The sequence below is a fragment of the Euprymna scolopes genome, chromosome 40 (assembly GCF_053919585.1).
Source record: "Euprymna scolopes isolate OS-2025 chromosome 40, ASM5391958v1, whole genome shotgun sequence".
Classification (NCBI taxonomy): Eukaryota; Metazoa; Mollusca; class Cephalopoda; order Sepiida; family Sepiolidae; genus Euprymna; species Euprymna scolopes.
This window is the reverse complement of record NC_136521.1, coordinates 10542004-10559503: the sequence shown is the minus strand read 5'-3', so window position 1 is coordinate 10559503 and position 17500 is coordinate 10542004. Positions and strand designations below refer to the sequence as shown.

The following is a 17500-nucleotide window of genomic DNA, read 5'->3' as shown; positions in this document are numbered from 1 at the left end:
ACGAAGAAAAAAGAAAGAAAAGAAAAAGAAAAGAACGAAGAAATAAGAAAATAAAAAGAAAAGAACGAAGAAAAAAGAAAGAAAATAAAAAGAAAAGAACGAAGAAAAAGAAAATAAAAAGAAAAGAACGAAGAAAAAAGAAAGAAAAGAAAAAGAAAAGAACGAAGAAAAAAAGAAAATAAAAAGAAAAGAACGAAGAAAAAATAAAGAAAATAAAAAGAAAAGAACGAAGTAAAAAGAAAATAAAAAGAAAAGAACGAAGAAAAAGGAAAGAAAATATAAAAGAAAAGAACGAAGAAAAAAGAAAATAAAAAGGAAAGAACTAAGAAAAAAAGAAAGAAAATAAAAAGAAAAGAACAAAGAAAAAGAAAACAAAAAGAAAAGAACGAAGAAAAAAGAAAGAAAATAAAAAGAAAAGAACGAAGAAAAAAGAAAATAGAAAGAAAAGAACGAAGAAAAAAGAAAAGAGAAAGAAAAGAACGAAGAAAAAAGAAAGAAAAAGAAAAGAACGAAGGAAAAGAAAATGAAAAGAAAAGAACGAAGAAAAAAGAAAATAAAAAGAAAAGAACGAAGAAAAAAGAAAGAAAAAGAAAAGAACGAAGGAAAAGAAAATGAAAAGAAAAGAACGAAAAAAAGAAGAAAATGAAAAGAAAAGAATGAAGAAAAAAGAAGATAAAAAGAAAAGAACTAAGAAAAAAAGAAAAAGAAAAAATGGTTGAAAGAAAGAAAACTGCAGAAAGAAAGGAAATGTAGAAAAAAGGAAGAAGAAACAACAAAAATGAAGGAAAAAAGAAAAAGAAAGAAACGAAGAAAAAATAAATAAACTCAAAGAAACATTAAGAAAAAGAAAGATAAAAGACAAAAACACTGCAAAATCAATGAAAAGATGAAAGAAAAATATAATTAGAAAAACAGAAAGAAAAACAAAACAAAAAAAAAACACCAACCTTTTTTTCACAGGGGACAGATTCCCTCAAGTACACCGGTCCAGTTTTTCCTTGTCCATCCTGACAATCCTGTACATTCTCATCCATCTTGGCGTCAATGTCGGCCACGTTGAACACACAAACGGCCGTCTCTCGCATCGGCACATTCATATGGGGCTTCCCCCTTGCGTAAGTCACGTAAAGTCTCCCTGTTTCCGGAGAGAGATACGCCGACTGTGCCAGATTATACTGCAACCGGCCGTTACACTCCATGGGCATCTCTACGTACGATTCAAACCGCTTGTCCATGTGGCAGAGTCGGACGACCTTCGTGACGTAAGGCGATGAGGATTTTTCCGTCTTATGTTGGGTGGTTAGAAAATAAATGAAGTCCCCGGATGCGAATCCGTAGATGGGGTTCACAAAATGTTTTCTGCGATATTTCGGTAGAACTGCGATCTTTGTCCCGCCGGTCATATCCCTGTAGGAGAATTCCAAGGTTTCCATATCCCTGCTGCTAATGGAAGGTACAAGATCCCTGTATCGTTCGTTGCCATGGTTACTGTAAGGTGAAGCGACATAAAGTGCCTCGCCGTTTAGACCAGGACCTGTGATGAGAACGGTCGAGCTGTTTTTATGGTTAGAGACTATTGGTTTCGACATCTGTCCATCAACAACGGTGATATTTGATAATTTACGGATGTGGCAAGCCCCGTGGAAGAGGGTTATGCATACCACAATGGCCTTTCGTTTATAGTCGATGACCATGCCCTGATTGTGGCTATTCGTCATCACTTTCTTTTCCTGACAAGGTATTAATGGGGGAGGGCACATCGGATTATCTGCCGCGGGTCCCGTGTAGGCATTTTCCAGAAGGGTCAGATCGGGCGATAGTTTGAAGAGATTGTTGGTGGCCCCGATGTAAAGGTCTCCCGTTGTTTTGTGGGTGATCATTCGCTCGAAGGGATGCTCGAAGGGATCTCGGAAAACCTTCTCGATGACCATGGCCTGCGAGACTGACCATAGGCAGGTCAGGGTAACCCAGGTTATAATCATGGTCGCCTTGTCCCCCGGGGGTGAGGCGGAGAAGGAAGATGTCAAAGCAAAAGTTGGATCGGCCGCAACCTGTGGAAAGAGATAAAGAAAAATATGATAATATCATGAATGTTTAAGTTCAAGTAAATTGTTCAGTTAATCAATTTTATGTTTCGGTGTTTTTTTTTTAATTTAAAAAAAAATTTTTTTTTTTTAGATAAGGATCGATAAATTTATTTATTTATTTATTTGCAGACTTCTCATTCTCTGGCCTTCTTCAGGTGGAAAACCGCGATGGTATAGGAATGCTGAGTCTGGATAACTGGATAGAGGTCCTGAAAATGCCACTCAAGATGAGAACAGAAGTCCGATGAATAATAATAAAAATAATCTATCCTCATCTCAAAAATTCAAATATATTTTGAGTTTGCTATTTTCGATTATCTTTGTAAACTTAATTGTAATTACTGTCTTCCATAGTAGTTGTCTCACCACGTTTTGGCCAATTAATCCTCCGGCCTGCTTTGGGTAGGCTTCAAACCGCTATCTTCAGACAATGCTTACCAGGAACCGTAAAACTATGGATTTGAAACTATAAAAATGAAGATAACAGTCCACAAGTAAATAAATAAATAAATACGTGCAAATTACTTGTTTCAAACGATTCCAATAAAAATTATATATAATATCATTATTAAAAGAAAAATAAATCGTGCGTAAAATGAAGAAATGGAGAGATTTTAAGACGTTTCTCTCGAGGCTGCGTTTCTGAATACGAAATCATAAGCTCTATTTGCTATTTGGCTTTATTGAGCTTTTGCATCCGGTTAGGATTACTTTATAAGTATTAAGTCTTTAATATTTATAATATATTTTAATCATTATTCACCGAGTGTGATTTTCCCAACGTTTCGGTCGGTATAACCTCGGACCTTCTTCAAGTGTATCTTTCAAACTCAGGAATGTTTCTGTCGAACTGGGGAATTTAGACGGAATTTCGAGCGAAACCCTGTATTTACTTCACGGGGGTCGTGTGCTCTTGTTCCGTCAGCCATAACTGGATAGAGGTCCTGAAAATGACACTCAAGATGAGAACAGTAGTCCGATGAATAATAATAAAAATAACCAATCCTCATCTCAAAAATTCAAATATATTTTAAGTTTGCTATTTTCGATTATCTTTGTAAACTTAATTATAATTCTTAAAAATAATATATATACCGCTCCCCATGTATATATATAGGGTGACCCCCCAAAAAAACAGGCCTCGTGTACACTTTATGTGATATCTCCATTATTTATTCACCGATTGCCCTTATTTTACAGGACATCGCAGAATCAGCGACCGTGAGTACACCAAGACCACAGTGGGAGCTGGGACAAAGAATACACTGTGTTAAATTTTACTACAAGACAGGCTCGTTTAAGAAAACCCAGGACAGTTTCATGCGTCAGTTCGAATGTGAAAAGGCTCCATCCAAAAGCAGAATTCAGAAATGGGTGGACCACTTCGAGAAGTATGGGACCGTGGAGAACCTCAATGCTGCCAGAAAGAACCGTCCAAGCCACTCGGAACGTTCGAAGAAGCGAACAGCCGAGCTGGTCGAAAGAGGGAGAGAGTCTCTCCAGCGGAGTCCAAAACACTCTGTGCGTAAGCGAAGTCAGTCCCTCGTTATGTTCCGTGAGACTTGCAGGAGAGTGCTGGTGAACGATATCAGGGCTTACCCATACAGAATACAGATGCTGCAGACCCTTACATCTTCAGATAAGAAGCAGAGGAGGGCTATGGCAGTCAAGATGCTCGAGAAGATCGAGGAGACACCAAGTTTCCTTAACTTCCTTTGGACCTCAGAAGAAGCCTACTTCAATCTATATGGAAAGGCGAACTCCAAGACAAATGTCTTCTGGGGGTCCTCCAGACCCAATGAAGTAGCCACCAAGCCCCTGCACTCTCCTAAATGCACGGTGTGGGCTGCAATCTCGGGCAGAGTCATCTTCATCGAAGAATCTGGCGTAGCAGTGACAGTCACCAAGGAGCGGTATGTGGAGGTCCTCAAAACCTTCATGAGTGAGCTCCAGACCATCTACCCGTCGTTCATGAGCAAGTTCTGGTCCTAGCAGGACGGAGCAAGTTCTCACACCTCAAAGCTGTCCAGAGATTGGCTGAAAGAGAACTTCGGAGACCGAGTGATCAGTTTCAAGACTGATTTTGAGTGGGCACTCCATAGCCCGGACCTAAGCCCTTCCCCCTCAGATTTTTTTCTTTGGGGCTATGCAGGGAAACCCAGAACCATCACGGAACTCAAGGAAGCCATCAGGGAGGAGATGAGAGCCATTACCAATTCGAAATGCACGGAGCTAAATGGAGGCCATCTAGAATATATGCTATAGAATGGAGGAAAAAAGTGTTTTGATGTGATGTTTTGAATATAATAAACTAGTTATGACCAAAGTTTCATTTCATTCGGACAAAACTCTAGGAAACGGGGCCTAATTAGAGTTGGGGTCGTTATAATAGTATTATACCCCCCCCTTATACTATTCGGTACGGACCTGAAGACGGAAGACCAGATAAAAACGAAAACTTGGATTTATACGACCAAAATATGCAACCTTGATCGCCCTTCGTAGTGCAGTGGATAGAGGTGTTGAATCTCTGCAGTTTCACGTGAGCATTATCTGAAGATAGTGGTTTCAATCCTACCAAAAGTTGTTCAGAGTATTAATTGGCGAAAACGTGAGATAACAACAACTAAGATGAGGATAACAGTCAGCAAATCCATACATCTATACAAGTGAAATTGTGTGTGTGTACATTTCCCTACCAAATTACTCCGTCAATTTTCAGTTTACGCACTCGAGATTTGACAAAGGGGTTATTGAAATTTGGGGAAATCTTTGAAATCAGTTTTCGGTCAGAAACGTTGTTGTCAAGAGGTACAAGTTCAACGATTTGACCTTTGAAACTCCACCTAACTCCTACCCTAATTTTGAATCTAAACACTTGAAATTTTAGATGTAGGTTACTTGGACGTGGATCAAACTTTTTAATTATATATATATATATATATATATATATATATATATATATATATATATATATATGTGTGTGTGTGTGTGTGTGTGTGTGTGTGTGTGTGTATGTGTGTCTGTAGGTATTTAATTATTATAGTAAAAAATAATTATATATATATATATATATATATATATATATATATATATATATATTTATGCACATAAAATTATGAACAGCGTATAGGGCCCGAGCAAAGCCGGGCTGATCTGCTAGTATAATAATACTAATTAATCATCTAAAAGGATTCCAATAAAAAATATTCGGACGACTGTTTTTATCTTGGATGTTATTCGTACTACACTTAGACAAATGCAAACTCCGACATCGCTGAAAGAACAAGAACAATGTACTCTGTGAATCATATTAAGAATTCTGTTGGAAATTACGTACATATCCTCGAGTTGAAGAAAGTCGGAGGTTACCTCGGCTGAAACGTTGTGACAATAACATCCACGATGAGAATAATCTGAGTAATATATTACACACACATACACACACACATATACACACATATATACACACGCACATATACACACACATATATATACACCACACATATATATACACCACACACACGCACACATATACACACACATATACACACACGCACACATATATACACACACATATATACACACGCACACATATATATATACACACACATACACGCACACACACGTATGCACACACATACACACACATATATATATACACACATCGAGAGAGAGAGAGAGAGAGAGAGAGAGAGAGAGAGAGAGAGAGAGAGAGAGAGAGAAAGAGTATACCACGCAGCATCCTTGCTTCTCCACCCTCTTTCTTTTTCATTATCATTCTTTTTTATCATTCATTTTGTTTGCATATACACACGCACACACACATATATATATACACACACATACACGCACACACACATATACACACACACACACACACATATATATATATACACACATCGCGAGAGAGAGAGAGAGAGGGAGAGAGAGAGAGAGAGAGAGAGAGAGAGTATACCACGTAGCATCCTTGCTTCTCCCCCACTTTCTTTTTCATTATCATTCTTTTTTATCATTCATTTTGTCTGCATTGATCTAACCCTCGATTTCGAGCAACGTCTTCTTACCCTCAGCCTCCACCATCTCCATGATTCCTTCGGTGAAGACGTCGGAAATGGGAGAGTTAAGACTGAACCCTTCCCACCCTGTCAAGCCTTCAAGGAGAAGTTGATATTCTTTGGAATAACAGATATTTCGCGCTAAAAATTCTTTATCATCGGATGTAGATGCTTTTATTTGCTGACGACTGTTTTGTTTTTATATTTCTATTTATTTTTATTTTTATTTTTCCTTTGGAGTGAATGATGGAGAGAGGGTTACGAGTTTGAGAAGAGAGGCTCAAGATGAGAGAGAGAGAGAGCAAGCGAGAGAGAGAAAGAGAGAGAGAACGGGAGAGAGAAAGAACGAGAGAGAGAAAGACAGAGAGAGAAAGAAAGAAAGAGAGCGAGAGAGAGAGAGAGAAAGAGAGAGAACGACAGAGAGAGAGAGAAAGAGAGAGAGAGAGAAAGAACGAGAGAAAGAAAGAAAGAGAGCGAGAGAGAGAGAAAGAGAGAGAACGACAGAGCGAGAAAGAGAGAGAGAAAGAACGAGAGCGAGCGAGAGAGAAAGAAAGAGAGAGAGGACGGCAGAGAGAGAGAGAGAGAGAGAGAGAGAGAGAGAGAGAGAGAGAGAGAGAGAGAGAGAGAGGGAGGATGTTGATCTGGGTTTTTTTTTTTAATCGACTCCAACACCTCCGTTATTTCTCCTGTCTTGTCCTTTATTATCCACTCTCTCCCCAAACGAAAAAATCCCGACTCCCCAAGCCTGTTCCACCCAACACAAGGCCGTGTAAATTAATTTCTTGCTTTCAAATTATTCAGCTCTTCAACAGTCGGAAGAATATAGACACAAAAGACCTTGGTGGGCTCTCGGATAGGAAGTTCCTGTTTACTGGCCTCCTCACGAGGGCAGAGTTAGACACAATGTCCGTTCTTAATGTAGAGAAAGTCCTGCTCCTTAGAAAAAAGCACTCTAGATAGGATTAAAAAAAAAATAATTGCCTCAGTCTAGAAGGATTTCTCCTCCACTGATCGAGGTCAGAAAAAGATGAAGTGCAGTATCGGAACAGTTACTACACTTTGTTTCTATGTTACCAGCGAGTGAGGGTTAGAGTTAGTTTTTTTTTCTTCTTTTTTCTTATTCTCTTTCTTCTACTCCTTTTCTTCTTCTTCTTTTCCTCTCACCCCTTCTTAATTCCATACCTCTGCTCCTCATCCATTTATCCTCTATTCCTTTCGTATCCTTTTTTTTCTTATTCTCTTTCTACTCGTTTTCCTCCTACTTCTGTTTATTTCCTCTTTTTATTTTCATCCTCCTTCTTCTCTACCCCCCTTCCTGTGCCTTATTCGTCTCCTCCTCCTCCTCCTCCTCTTTCTTATTCGGCTTCTTGCTCTTCCATATTCTTCCCCACCTTCTCATTTTCCCCTCTTCTTTCTATTCTTTTACTTACTCCACTTCTTTCTCCTCCCCCTCCTCCTCCCTCCTTTCCATATTCTATTTCTCCTTACCCCTTTCCTATTATTTCCTTTCCATATGTAATATTAAAAAAAAATCTTGCCGTTCGTCATCATTTTTACGTTTTCATTGCTTAACGATATTAGAATATAAACACCATCGTAAACACATGTGTTGACTTGGATAAGCCATGAAACTGCAGACAACATAAAAAAAAATTATATATATATATATATATATATATATATATATATATATATATATATATATATATATATATAAAGTACGATCATAATCTTCGAAACGAGAAAAAAATGGCAGAGTGTGTCGGTTGTATGAACCATGTAAGTTGTGGTGTTTATCTAAGTTTTTTTTAAGGGTAAACATCTTATGAGTACGTGACTAAAAATGCAGCAATAACATACTTTTGCAGACTTGTTAGTCGCAATACAAAACAATATTGTAATGGCTACGTTTTGAAAAGTAATAAATAACCAACTGAAAAACTTGCTTGTTTCTCTTGCGATCCATCTTTTCCATTTGGCGGACCAATTTTGAACGTTCTGTTTGAGTGTAAAAAAAAATTCTCCATAGTCACGAACGTTTTCGACTTTCATGAGTCGTCTTCACATTTTGCCACGCTTGAAATTAGTCCATAATACATTTTTTTATATTGCATTGTAGAGAACCTACTGCCGAATTTATAAAATTATTTGTACATAGTAATTTGAATCTAAGTTTAAAATGCAAAAGTCAAGTATCATGGTTCAGTTGTACTCTAAACAGAAATTTTCTTATTAAAGAATCTACTGTTGACTTTACACGCCATGTTTTTTTTTTTAATTTTTGTGTGGTGATAAACTTTTTCAAACGCACTTGGAATGTTAGGTTGTATAATTTATCCCTGAAGATGAATCCTGAAAGATTGGAAAGTACTCGGACTTATGATAAATATGGTGATTACATCAGCCAGTTCTTGCCAGAAGTGAAGACTGTTATTCGGAAGTTGGAAAAGATCGAAAATAGAATATATAGACAAAAAAAAAAAGGTTTAATTTTTTGTAATGAAATATGAATTAGAGAAAAAAATGGTGGCTAAACACACTCACATTGTTGACCCTACATTCGAGCACTTAGTGTGGGACAGTGGAGGGGTGTAGTAGATATTTATTTGCTGCCCACCTCAGCAAAATGTGGCACAAGGCCGGAAAGTGGGAACCCCGCAGGCTCCCCTAAAGGAGGGGCACTCCTGCAATTTTAAAAATTGCCTGAGTAACCCCGTCGGCATTCCACGGTCGGGGCGCCTCAGGCAGCAAGCAATTAACTTGCCCCACCGGAAAGCCCGGTGGCATGGCCTGGGAGGGTGGACCTCCTAGGTATTACCCAGGCGGTGTACCTCAGTCCAACAGGTGCTGGGCCGGTTCCCGGCCCCGCACCTGTTGGTCTGAGTGTCAAGTGACGAATCCTTGACTGGTACTACCCTGTCTCCCTGCAGCCGAAGTCGCTAGGAGACACATCCCATCAAAACAGGGTTTTAATGGGGTAGTATATGTGTAAGTTTGAATAAGAAAATATTAGTGCGTGTATGTTTGGTTAGTCGTGAGTGTACCGCATCGTTTCGTGGCGTTTAGATGGTCAACCAAATGATTAAGATGGAGAAGGCGATCGAAGAAGATGAAGACGACCTCGTTTTCTTTCATTCGACGCCTGACAAAAAGACAAAAAGCAGAGGAGAGGGGCGCACGGGTGGGGAGTAAAGGGTGAACTAAAAAGAAGCAAAGGCATAGGAGCCCCCTCCCCCCATCCTACACATTTCCGGTACGCGAAATGAAAGGAAACCAATGAAAAGAAACAACGATACGAAGAAAAAGAAATTGGTTCCTACTTTGTAAACGATACAATCGCCATCCTAAAACAAAAGAAACCCGACTCTCCTCACCCCCTCGTAATCTATTTTCTGATGATAAAAAATAAATCGGTTTAAGCTGAGAAAAGACGACATGATTCCATTTCCGTTTCATGGAAACCGGTTTGGGTTTATTTTACTACTAGCGAAAGGTACCCGGCGTTGCCCGGGTGTTTGGAGGGGGGGGGGCTTAAAAAAAAAGTAAGTATGAGGATCGAACCCGAACCGTTGAAACAAAGTTGTGAAAAAAAAAAAAAAAGTGCGACGTTAACGACTGCCCCAACGCGACATGCTTACGGAAACACGTTTGAATTTATTTAATTAGTTGGATTTAGCAGGTGCTCGTTTAAATGAGTTAATGAGGTCAGTTTGACTGCGGGATTTCATTTACTGCTGAACGCTTTTTTTCCTCGCCCCTTACATGTTATAGGAAAAAGACTAACCCACATGCGACGAGCGACAAATATTGAATATTTATCTTCCCGAAGTCGAGCAAATTTAATAGACCGGCGAGCTTCGTTGTTAACTGTGAGATATTACGATTTATATGTGATATAAAAAGTTTTAAAAAGTTGTGAAGCGAGCGATCGCTTCTCTGAAAGAAGCCTTTTGTAGCCATACAGAAAAAGCGAACACACATACATACATACATACATACATACATACATACATACATACATACCCACATACACACATACATACATACATACACACATACATACACACATACACACATACATACATACATACATACATACATACACACATACATACATACATACATACACACATACATACATACATACATACATACATACATACACACATACATACATACATACACACATACATACATACATACATACATACACACATACATACACACATACATACATACATACATACATACACACATACATACATACATACATACATACACACATACATACATACACACATACATACATACATACATTTTCGCTTTTATATTTATAGATAGAAGATACACATAGATGCGAAAAAGTTGTCTAAAAAAATATATATATATATATATATATATACACACACACACGTTGAAACACCGGTTCTCGTCAGATCACCGAAGTTAAGCAACGGTGAGCGTGGTTGGTACTAGATGGGTGACCATCAAAGGCCAGAGAAGTTACTTTTCTACCTATCTGGATATGTTTTTAGTGTTTTTATTTAATGTAAAATCTTTATTCGGTTCGAAAAACATAGTCTTTATCGGTATATGTGAAAAAGACAAATGTTACCGTGACATAGGCTGACACAATTTTTTAGTTTTAATTCATTTTCCCAAACTTGGCGTATACACAGCGAACATGCCGGCATTTGTCTTATTCACATATACCGATAAAGACTGTATGTTTTTCGAACCGAATAAACACTTTACATTTAATAAAAACACTAAAAACTTGTCCACTTAGGTAAAAAAAAGTAAGTTATCTTGCCTTTGATAACACATATTTGTTATATATTTGTTTTTTGACAATTGGTTGGCCAATTGTGTACAAATTCCAAGAGCAATAGGAGCCTTCTATCATGTCTGAAAGTGACACAATATTCAACGAGCGAAATCGGAGATGCGCCATTGTACAACTCATGCTCTCTACCGATCCAACTTATGACAACAGGACCATTGCCAGCACCCTTAAAATGCATTGGTGAATTGTCACGAATAACAGGGACGGTTAGAATAGACGCATCGGACGACCCACGGTTATTGTCCTTATCGTGGTTTCAAGTATGGGCTACATTGGACAAGATCAAAGTGTAGTATCTGTTCTTCAGATGCTGCACTTCAATTTCTTGTTCTCTGTCAGTGGAGGAGAAATCCTTCACGACTGAGACAATTTTTATTTTTGTTCCTTTTCTCCACGTTAAAAAACGACCCTGGTGTCTAACTCTGTCCCGTGGGGAGGCATTGTAAATAGGAACTCACATCTTCGAAGTCGGTTTGAAAATCAACACCAAAGTGTACCTGGGAATGCTAGAGAGTGTGATGTTCCCCTGGTGCAATCAGCTGGCCGCTGCCCCACTCAGGGTGTGTCAGCAAGACTCGGCACCGGTCCACAAGTCCAAAGTGACCCAGGCTTGGCTTCAGAAGGAGTGCTACGTCTTTGTACCCTTCTCTCCATTGCCCCCCCCCCTTGTTTCCCCAACCTGAACACGCGGGACAAACTCGTTTGGACATACGTTGAGAACATCACCAAGATGAACTCCCACAACACCAAAATAAGCCTGATCGCTGCCATCCGCAGAGTATTCGCCGAGCTCCTGCCAGCGCTTGTGGAAAAGGCATGCTCCCAGTTGAAGTTTTAGCGAGAAATCCAAACACATACGTACATACATGATGATTGCAACGTCTTGTCAGACGAGTGCCACTCCCTCAGACATTTAAAATCCATGAGCCCAAATGCCTGAGGGAGTATCTATACAAATATGATGTTACAGAGTCTTAGCCTTGTACGACAGCTAAGTCTCTCTCTCTGTTCAAAATGTTGAGATCCAGCAACAAGGAAGAGCAAGATAGCCAGCAATAAATTAAACTGCAGACCAGCTTAATGCGGGTACTGGTCTTCCGCTTTATGGTTTTTTTAAATCAGAGATTTGCTTCTCCTAGAAAGGTTGCTTTCACCACGGCTTACGGGAACCCTCTCCACCCCAATACGCATATACACACACACAAATATACACGGTGCTAGTTTGCCGTTGACCCAGAAAAAGAGTTCATTCGCCCTTTGGAAGGTCTTGTTTTTAATCCTTCAGGGAGACTAGCAGCCCTCCTCACCAAACAAGTCTGGTGGGGGAACCAGTTTAGTCGCCGGTGACCCGACCATGAGGGAGGTAGTACTAGGTTACATGGTTCCAGTAGCACATGACATGACCTGACATAACGTACATACATACATACATACGTACATACAGATATCTCTCCTTTATATAAGAGATTTAATTTAAGAGGGGGGGGGTTACTTTATAGTTCTTGGATAGTAGTGAGGTTTCTCCAGACAAAACTGCTTAGAGGGAAATCGAGAAAATCGGAACTTCTCTCGGGCATCGCATATTGACCGCGATCATGTTTTCGGTGCAAGTGGAGAGTATTGCCTGCTTGTAGGGAGAGGGGTTATTTATTTATTTTTTTTAGGTGGGGGGGTGAGGAGGGGTTATGATGGTGCTCCAGACTTTGTATGTTTGTTCACAGCGAGACACCAATGTAGATAACCCGCCATTTTCCCGGTGTTAACGGAAAAGACGGGAAGCCCAGAAAGTAAAAGGGCGTCGGGAGGAGGGGGGGGGGGGGGCTGGCGCGTGGAAAATAAGAAATGTTGAGGGGGTCGGAATAAGGGTTGCAAGTCAATAAGGATAGATAGAATGGTCGTGTTTTTTTTGTTTTTTTTTTCGTTGTTTTTTTGTAAGTGTGGGAGAGGATCTACTAGAGAAATTGGCTCACAGCCTATCTTTATTAGTTTACGGTTTTTTCATTTATATATTAGTATTGGGACGATTAGTCGGAAATAGAAAAATCTGAACCTTTCTGGGGTATCGGAATCGGAAAAAAAAACGTGTGCATATTTTCCGATATCAAAAACGATTCCTTTAATAATCTTGTTTATTTATTTATTTGTTTTTTACATGAAGGTCACCACTTATCAAGGCCCGGAAGCCACTCGGGGATAAGGGTTATCGCGTGTACAGTAATCAATGGGATAGTATTGTAGTAATAGTTAGTATTGGAGATTTGATAAAGTGTCTTACTTAAGGGGCGATTCATCAGGAATTTGTTTATGTTAGACTTGAAGACATCCAAGTTGTAGTCAGGTGAGAAACAGACAAACGGAAGAGAGGCGTGCGCTTCTAAGAAAGAAGCTTTGTTCATGGAATCTACGTTTTCATTTAGGCACAGATAAAGAGTGGGGGTAATTACTGACGGTGGTTTCAGCTAGACGGGTGTTTATCGTGAAAGATTGGCGAGGGGGGACCAGAGATTGGAACTCGGACGAGCACTTGCCATGGAAATAACGATAAAACAAAGAAAGGCTCGCAACGTCTCTTCTGTGGGAGAGATGTTGCAGGGAAGAGAAAAGGGCATCACCACTAAGCCACGAAGTCTATTTTGTACTCTGTCAATGCAGGATAGGCTGTTTTTAGCAGCTCTAGCTCAGATGTGGCAGCAGTACTCCAACCTTGGACGTACTTGTCGTCCTTAAACAAAATCTTCCACTTTTGTAGTAACAATAAAATAAACGAACTAAAATCCATAGATCTGTCCATCCCTATTACAAGTCTGGTTGGTTGGTTGGTTGTTTTACGGCATATCAACCCTTTTAAGGTTATTTAATGCCGAATCCAAAGATTTTGAAGAAAATTTTTTTAATAGAATATATTTGTTGTTTTCAAGTCGGTTTCTATTTAACCCATAATGGGACCCTAATAGGTACTATCACTCCGGGTCAGAGTGGACCTGGGAGCAATGGCAATTAACGGGTGGCTCCACCCCACCCCCAAAGCCCGCTAGCTGGGGCCTCACCACTGAATATAGTTTAAGAGAAAATATCTGTGCATTTAACGTGCGTTTTACGGTAAAAGGGAAAATAATTACAACTTTATAGTTAAATGTTTAACGATCTATAAAGAATCGGAATCGGAGTCAGTACTTGTATGGGAATCGGGAAAATATTGGAACCGTCCCATCACGCACACACAGAAATAAAAACGGCAAAGGGAATGAGGTGTTATTATATATATATATATATATATATATATATATATATATATATATATATATATATATATATATAAAAGCGAGAATGTATGTTCGCTTTTTGTGTATGTCCAAGAAAGTTTTTTTTTCAGAGAAGAGGTCGGTCGCCTAACAACTTTTTAAAACTTTTTATATCACATGTAAATCGTAATATCTCAGAGTTAACAACGGAGCTCGCATGTCTATTTAATTTGTTCGACTTCGGGAAGATAAATATTCAACAGTTGTCGCGCGCCGAATGTGGATTAGTCTTTTTCATATAATGTTTCCCCCTACCCCCAACGTCTTGGGGGGGGGGGAAGAAGCATTCCCGCACTAAATGAAATGCTACCCCGCGGTCAAAAGTTGACGTCATTAAGTCATTAAAACGTGCACCTGCCAAATCCAAGTAATTAAATAAATTCAAACGTCTTTCCGTTAGCATCTTGCGGTGGCCCAATGGTTAAAACCGTCGCATTCATTTTTATTCACACTTTAATTGACAACTTTGCCTCAAGGGTTCGGGTTCGATCCTCATACTTACCTACCTACTTTTATTTTAACCCCCCCCTCGGAGTTTTGATTTACCCAAAACCACACACACTTCCAAACACCCGGGAAACGCCGGGTACCCCTCGTTAGGCCAATATATGAAAGTCAAAATGTGTGTGTGTGTGTGTGTTTGTATGTCTTGCAAAAACATCCGACAGAGGCGACGGAACCTGACGAAACCGGTATCGTTTTAAACCTCAATCACGACAATTTCAATTTTCGAGCAGAGTAAATATGTTACATTAAATAAAAAACAATACAAAATTGTCCAGTTAGGTAAAATGTAAGTTACCTAATTTACATATAACTTTGCAAAAGGACATCTCATTAATTAACTATTCGTTCTTATTGTTTTCTAATTGGATTATGTATTTATTTATTACTTAGGGGTTCCACTTATCAAGCTCTAGAAACAACTACAATAGGATATGGGTTAATGTGAGTTAGGTAGATGGTGAGACAAAACCATGATGATCAGTAATGGTGGAACTTGGGTATGGTTTAGTAATTTAATAGAACGGTTCAGCAAGAAAAAATTTGAAAATGACTATGTTATAGTCAGTTGAAAAGCAGTCCCATAGTATAGGAAAGAAACACTCCTCATGGAATTTTTGTTTGGTTTTAGGCACGGATAGAAAGTAATAGAAATTGTTGGCTGTTGTTCTAGCTAGACGAATGTTTTTTGTGAGTGTTTTATGGGGGTGGGAGATCCTCCTTTTATTATATTTTATTTTGCCTTTGAAAATATTTATTTGTTATATATTTGTTTTTTTTTGACAACTTTTTCGAATCTATGTGTACAGTAATACTAACTCGAAATGTTTTTGAAGAATGGCGAATCTGTAACTGAAACTTTCTGAGTTCATGAAAAGTTAGAGCGGTATAATATTGTTCCTGATAGAAAATCAATACATAATAATGAGTTGCAAATTTCAGAGCTGCAGGTTCGGCACTTAAAAGAAAGCCACTTGGAAGGCCCCGAAGCGCTCGAACGCCAAACAGTTTTCGAACTGTTAGACTTATGTTATTCAGTCTCCAACATGTCCAGCCCACAAATATGGTTTGGTCTTGGGATTGTCTGATTGAACGGAAAGAAAAATTCTACACATTGACATGCAGTTCCATCCATACTAATTAATGATGGCTCAGATAATGCACGAGCGCGACTGAAAAGATCACATGTCAAATTGTGGTAGATATTTCTGGCGAACCTTATATATATATATATATATATATATATATATATATATATATATATATATATATATATATATATGTGTGTGTGTGTGTGTGTGTATATATATATGTGTGTGTGTGTATATATATATATGTATATATATATGTATATATATATGTATATATATATGTATATATATATATATATAAGATATATATATATATATATATATATATATATATATAAGAGAAAGAAAATTAAAACTATAAGTTGAACTTTACAATCAAGATTTATTGTTCGACTGAATACTCCAAAAAAACTATTTACAAAGTCCTTATTCCGCGGAGTTTCAACGAATGCTATTCTTATTATTCTTCTCATCAGAGGACATAAAGAAATCAGCAAATTATATTTGTAGCAATGCTAGAATTTACTAGTTAAGGCATTAAGTGAAACCGCAATTTATTGTAGTTATAAATTGCCAAATAAAAACAATGCAAAAATATTGGATATGTAAAAAACTAATAAAAAAAAAATAAACAGAATATTTCAGCTTGCATGAAATTCCTCTCGAGTTGATCCAAAATGCAAAATAGTTCTTTAGAAAGAATGTATTCCAAAATAAGTCCAGCGTGACGATGCATATAATCCGATAGGAAAGTTTTCAAAACAACTGAAATAATGAAAATTGTTTTTTTTTTCGGGGCAGTGCAGTAGTCCAAAGAGAAGTCTGTCCCTAGTCAAATGGTACCTAATAGTAAAAAAAGAGAAATACAATGAAAGCCTCCATCATCGGCTTAATTAGAATATATATATATATATATATATATATATATATATATATATATATATATATATTATATATATATATATATATATATATATATATATATATATATATATATATATATATATATATATATATATATATATAATTTGAGCTTGCTATTTTCCAAAGAAAGCTTAACCAGTGAAATATAACGAGGTTCACACGAGAGTGCTCAATACAGAAGTAGAGAAGGTTACATTTGTCTTTACATAGTTAATTTTCGCTCTTCATTTTGAATTCCGTTTTCGGAAATAAGAGTTGTTGCCTGATGAGGTCTCTAGTTGGTAAATACTGGAAGACCGAAACATGCTCATGACCGTGTAGCAACAAACTACTGCTTATGTAAAGACAAATATATATGTTTGGATTTTACCATTCTTGGATTTTTTACCCTTCACCGGACGATCCATTCATCTTTTTATGATTTTTTCTTTTACCTCCTATTCCCCTTACCTCACCTTTTTTTTTTTAACCAAGTAAGATCTGTGACTTACTTGTGGTTTCATTAAATACTTTTACATGCAAAATCCTATCCCGCATTTTGCTAATTCCTACCCTCTGATGAGAAGGAGTGTATTTTTTCGAAAATCCGCGGATTAAGGACTATCCACTTATCTTGTGCTTCCTTTTTAAAATTAAATATGTTTTTAACTCTTTTTCAAGATGTTTTTTAACATGTTTTATTAATCAT

General features: G+C 37.9%; 1 protein-coding gene across 2 annotated transcripts in view; it reads right to left on the bottom strand.

Annotated features, from left to right (window-relative positions):
* LOC145265362 (plexin-A4-like) overlaps window positions 1–17500 on the bottom strand; it is a 281103-nt gene that overhangs the window by 109808 nt on the left and 153795 nt on the right. For both annotated transcript variants that reach the window (XM_080121145.1, XM_080121146.1), the window contains exon 3: window positions 948–2051. In XM_080121145.1, the coding sequence (XP_079977271.1) occupies window positions 948–1982 (1035 nt within the window). In that variant the 5' untranslated portion in view covers window positions 1983–2051. The remainder of the gene's footprint in view (window positions 1–947; window positions 2052–17500) is intronic.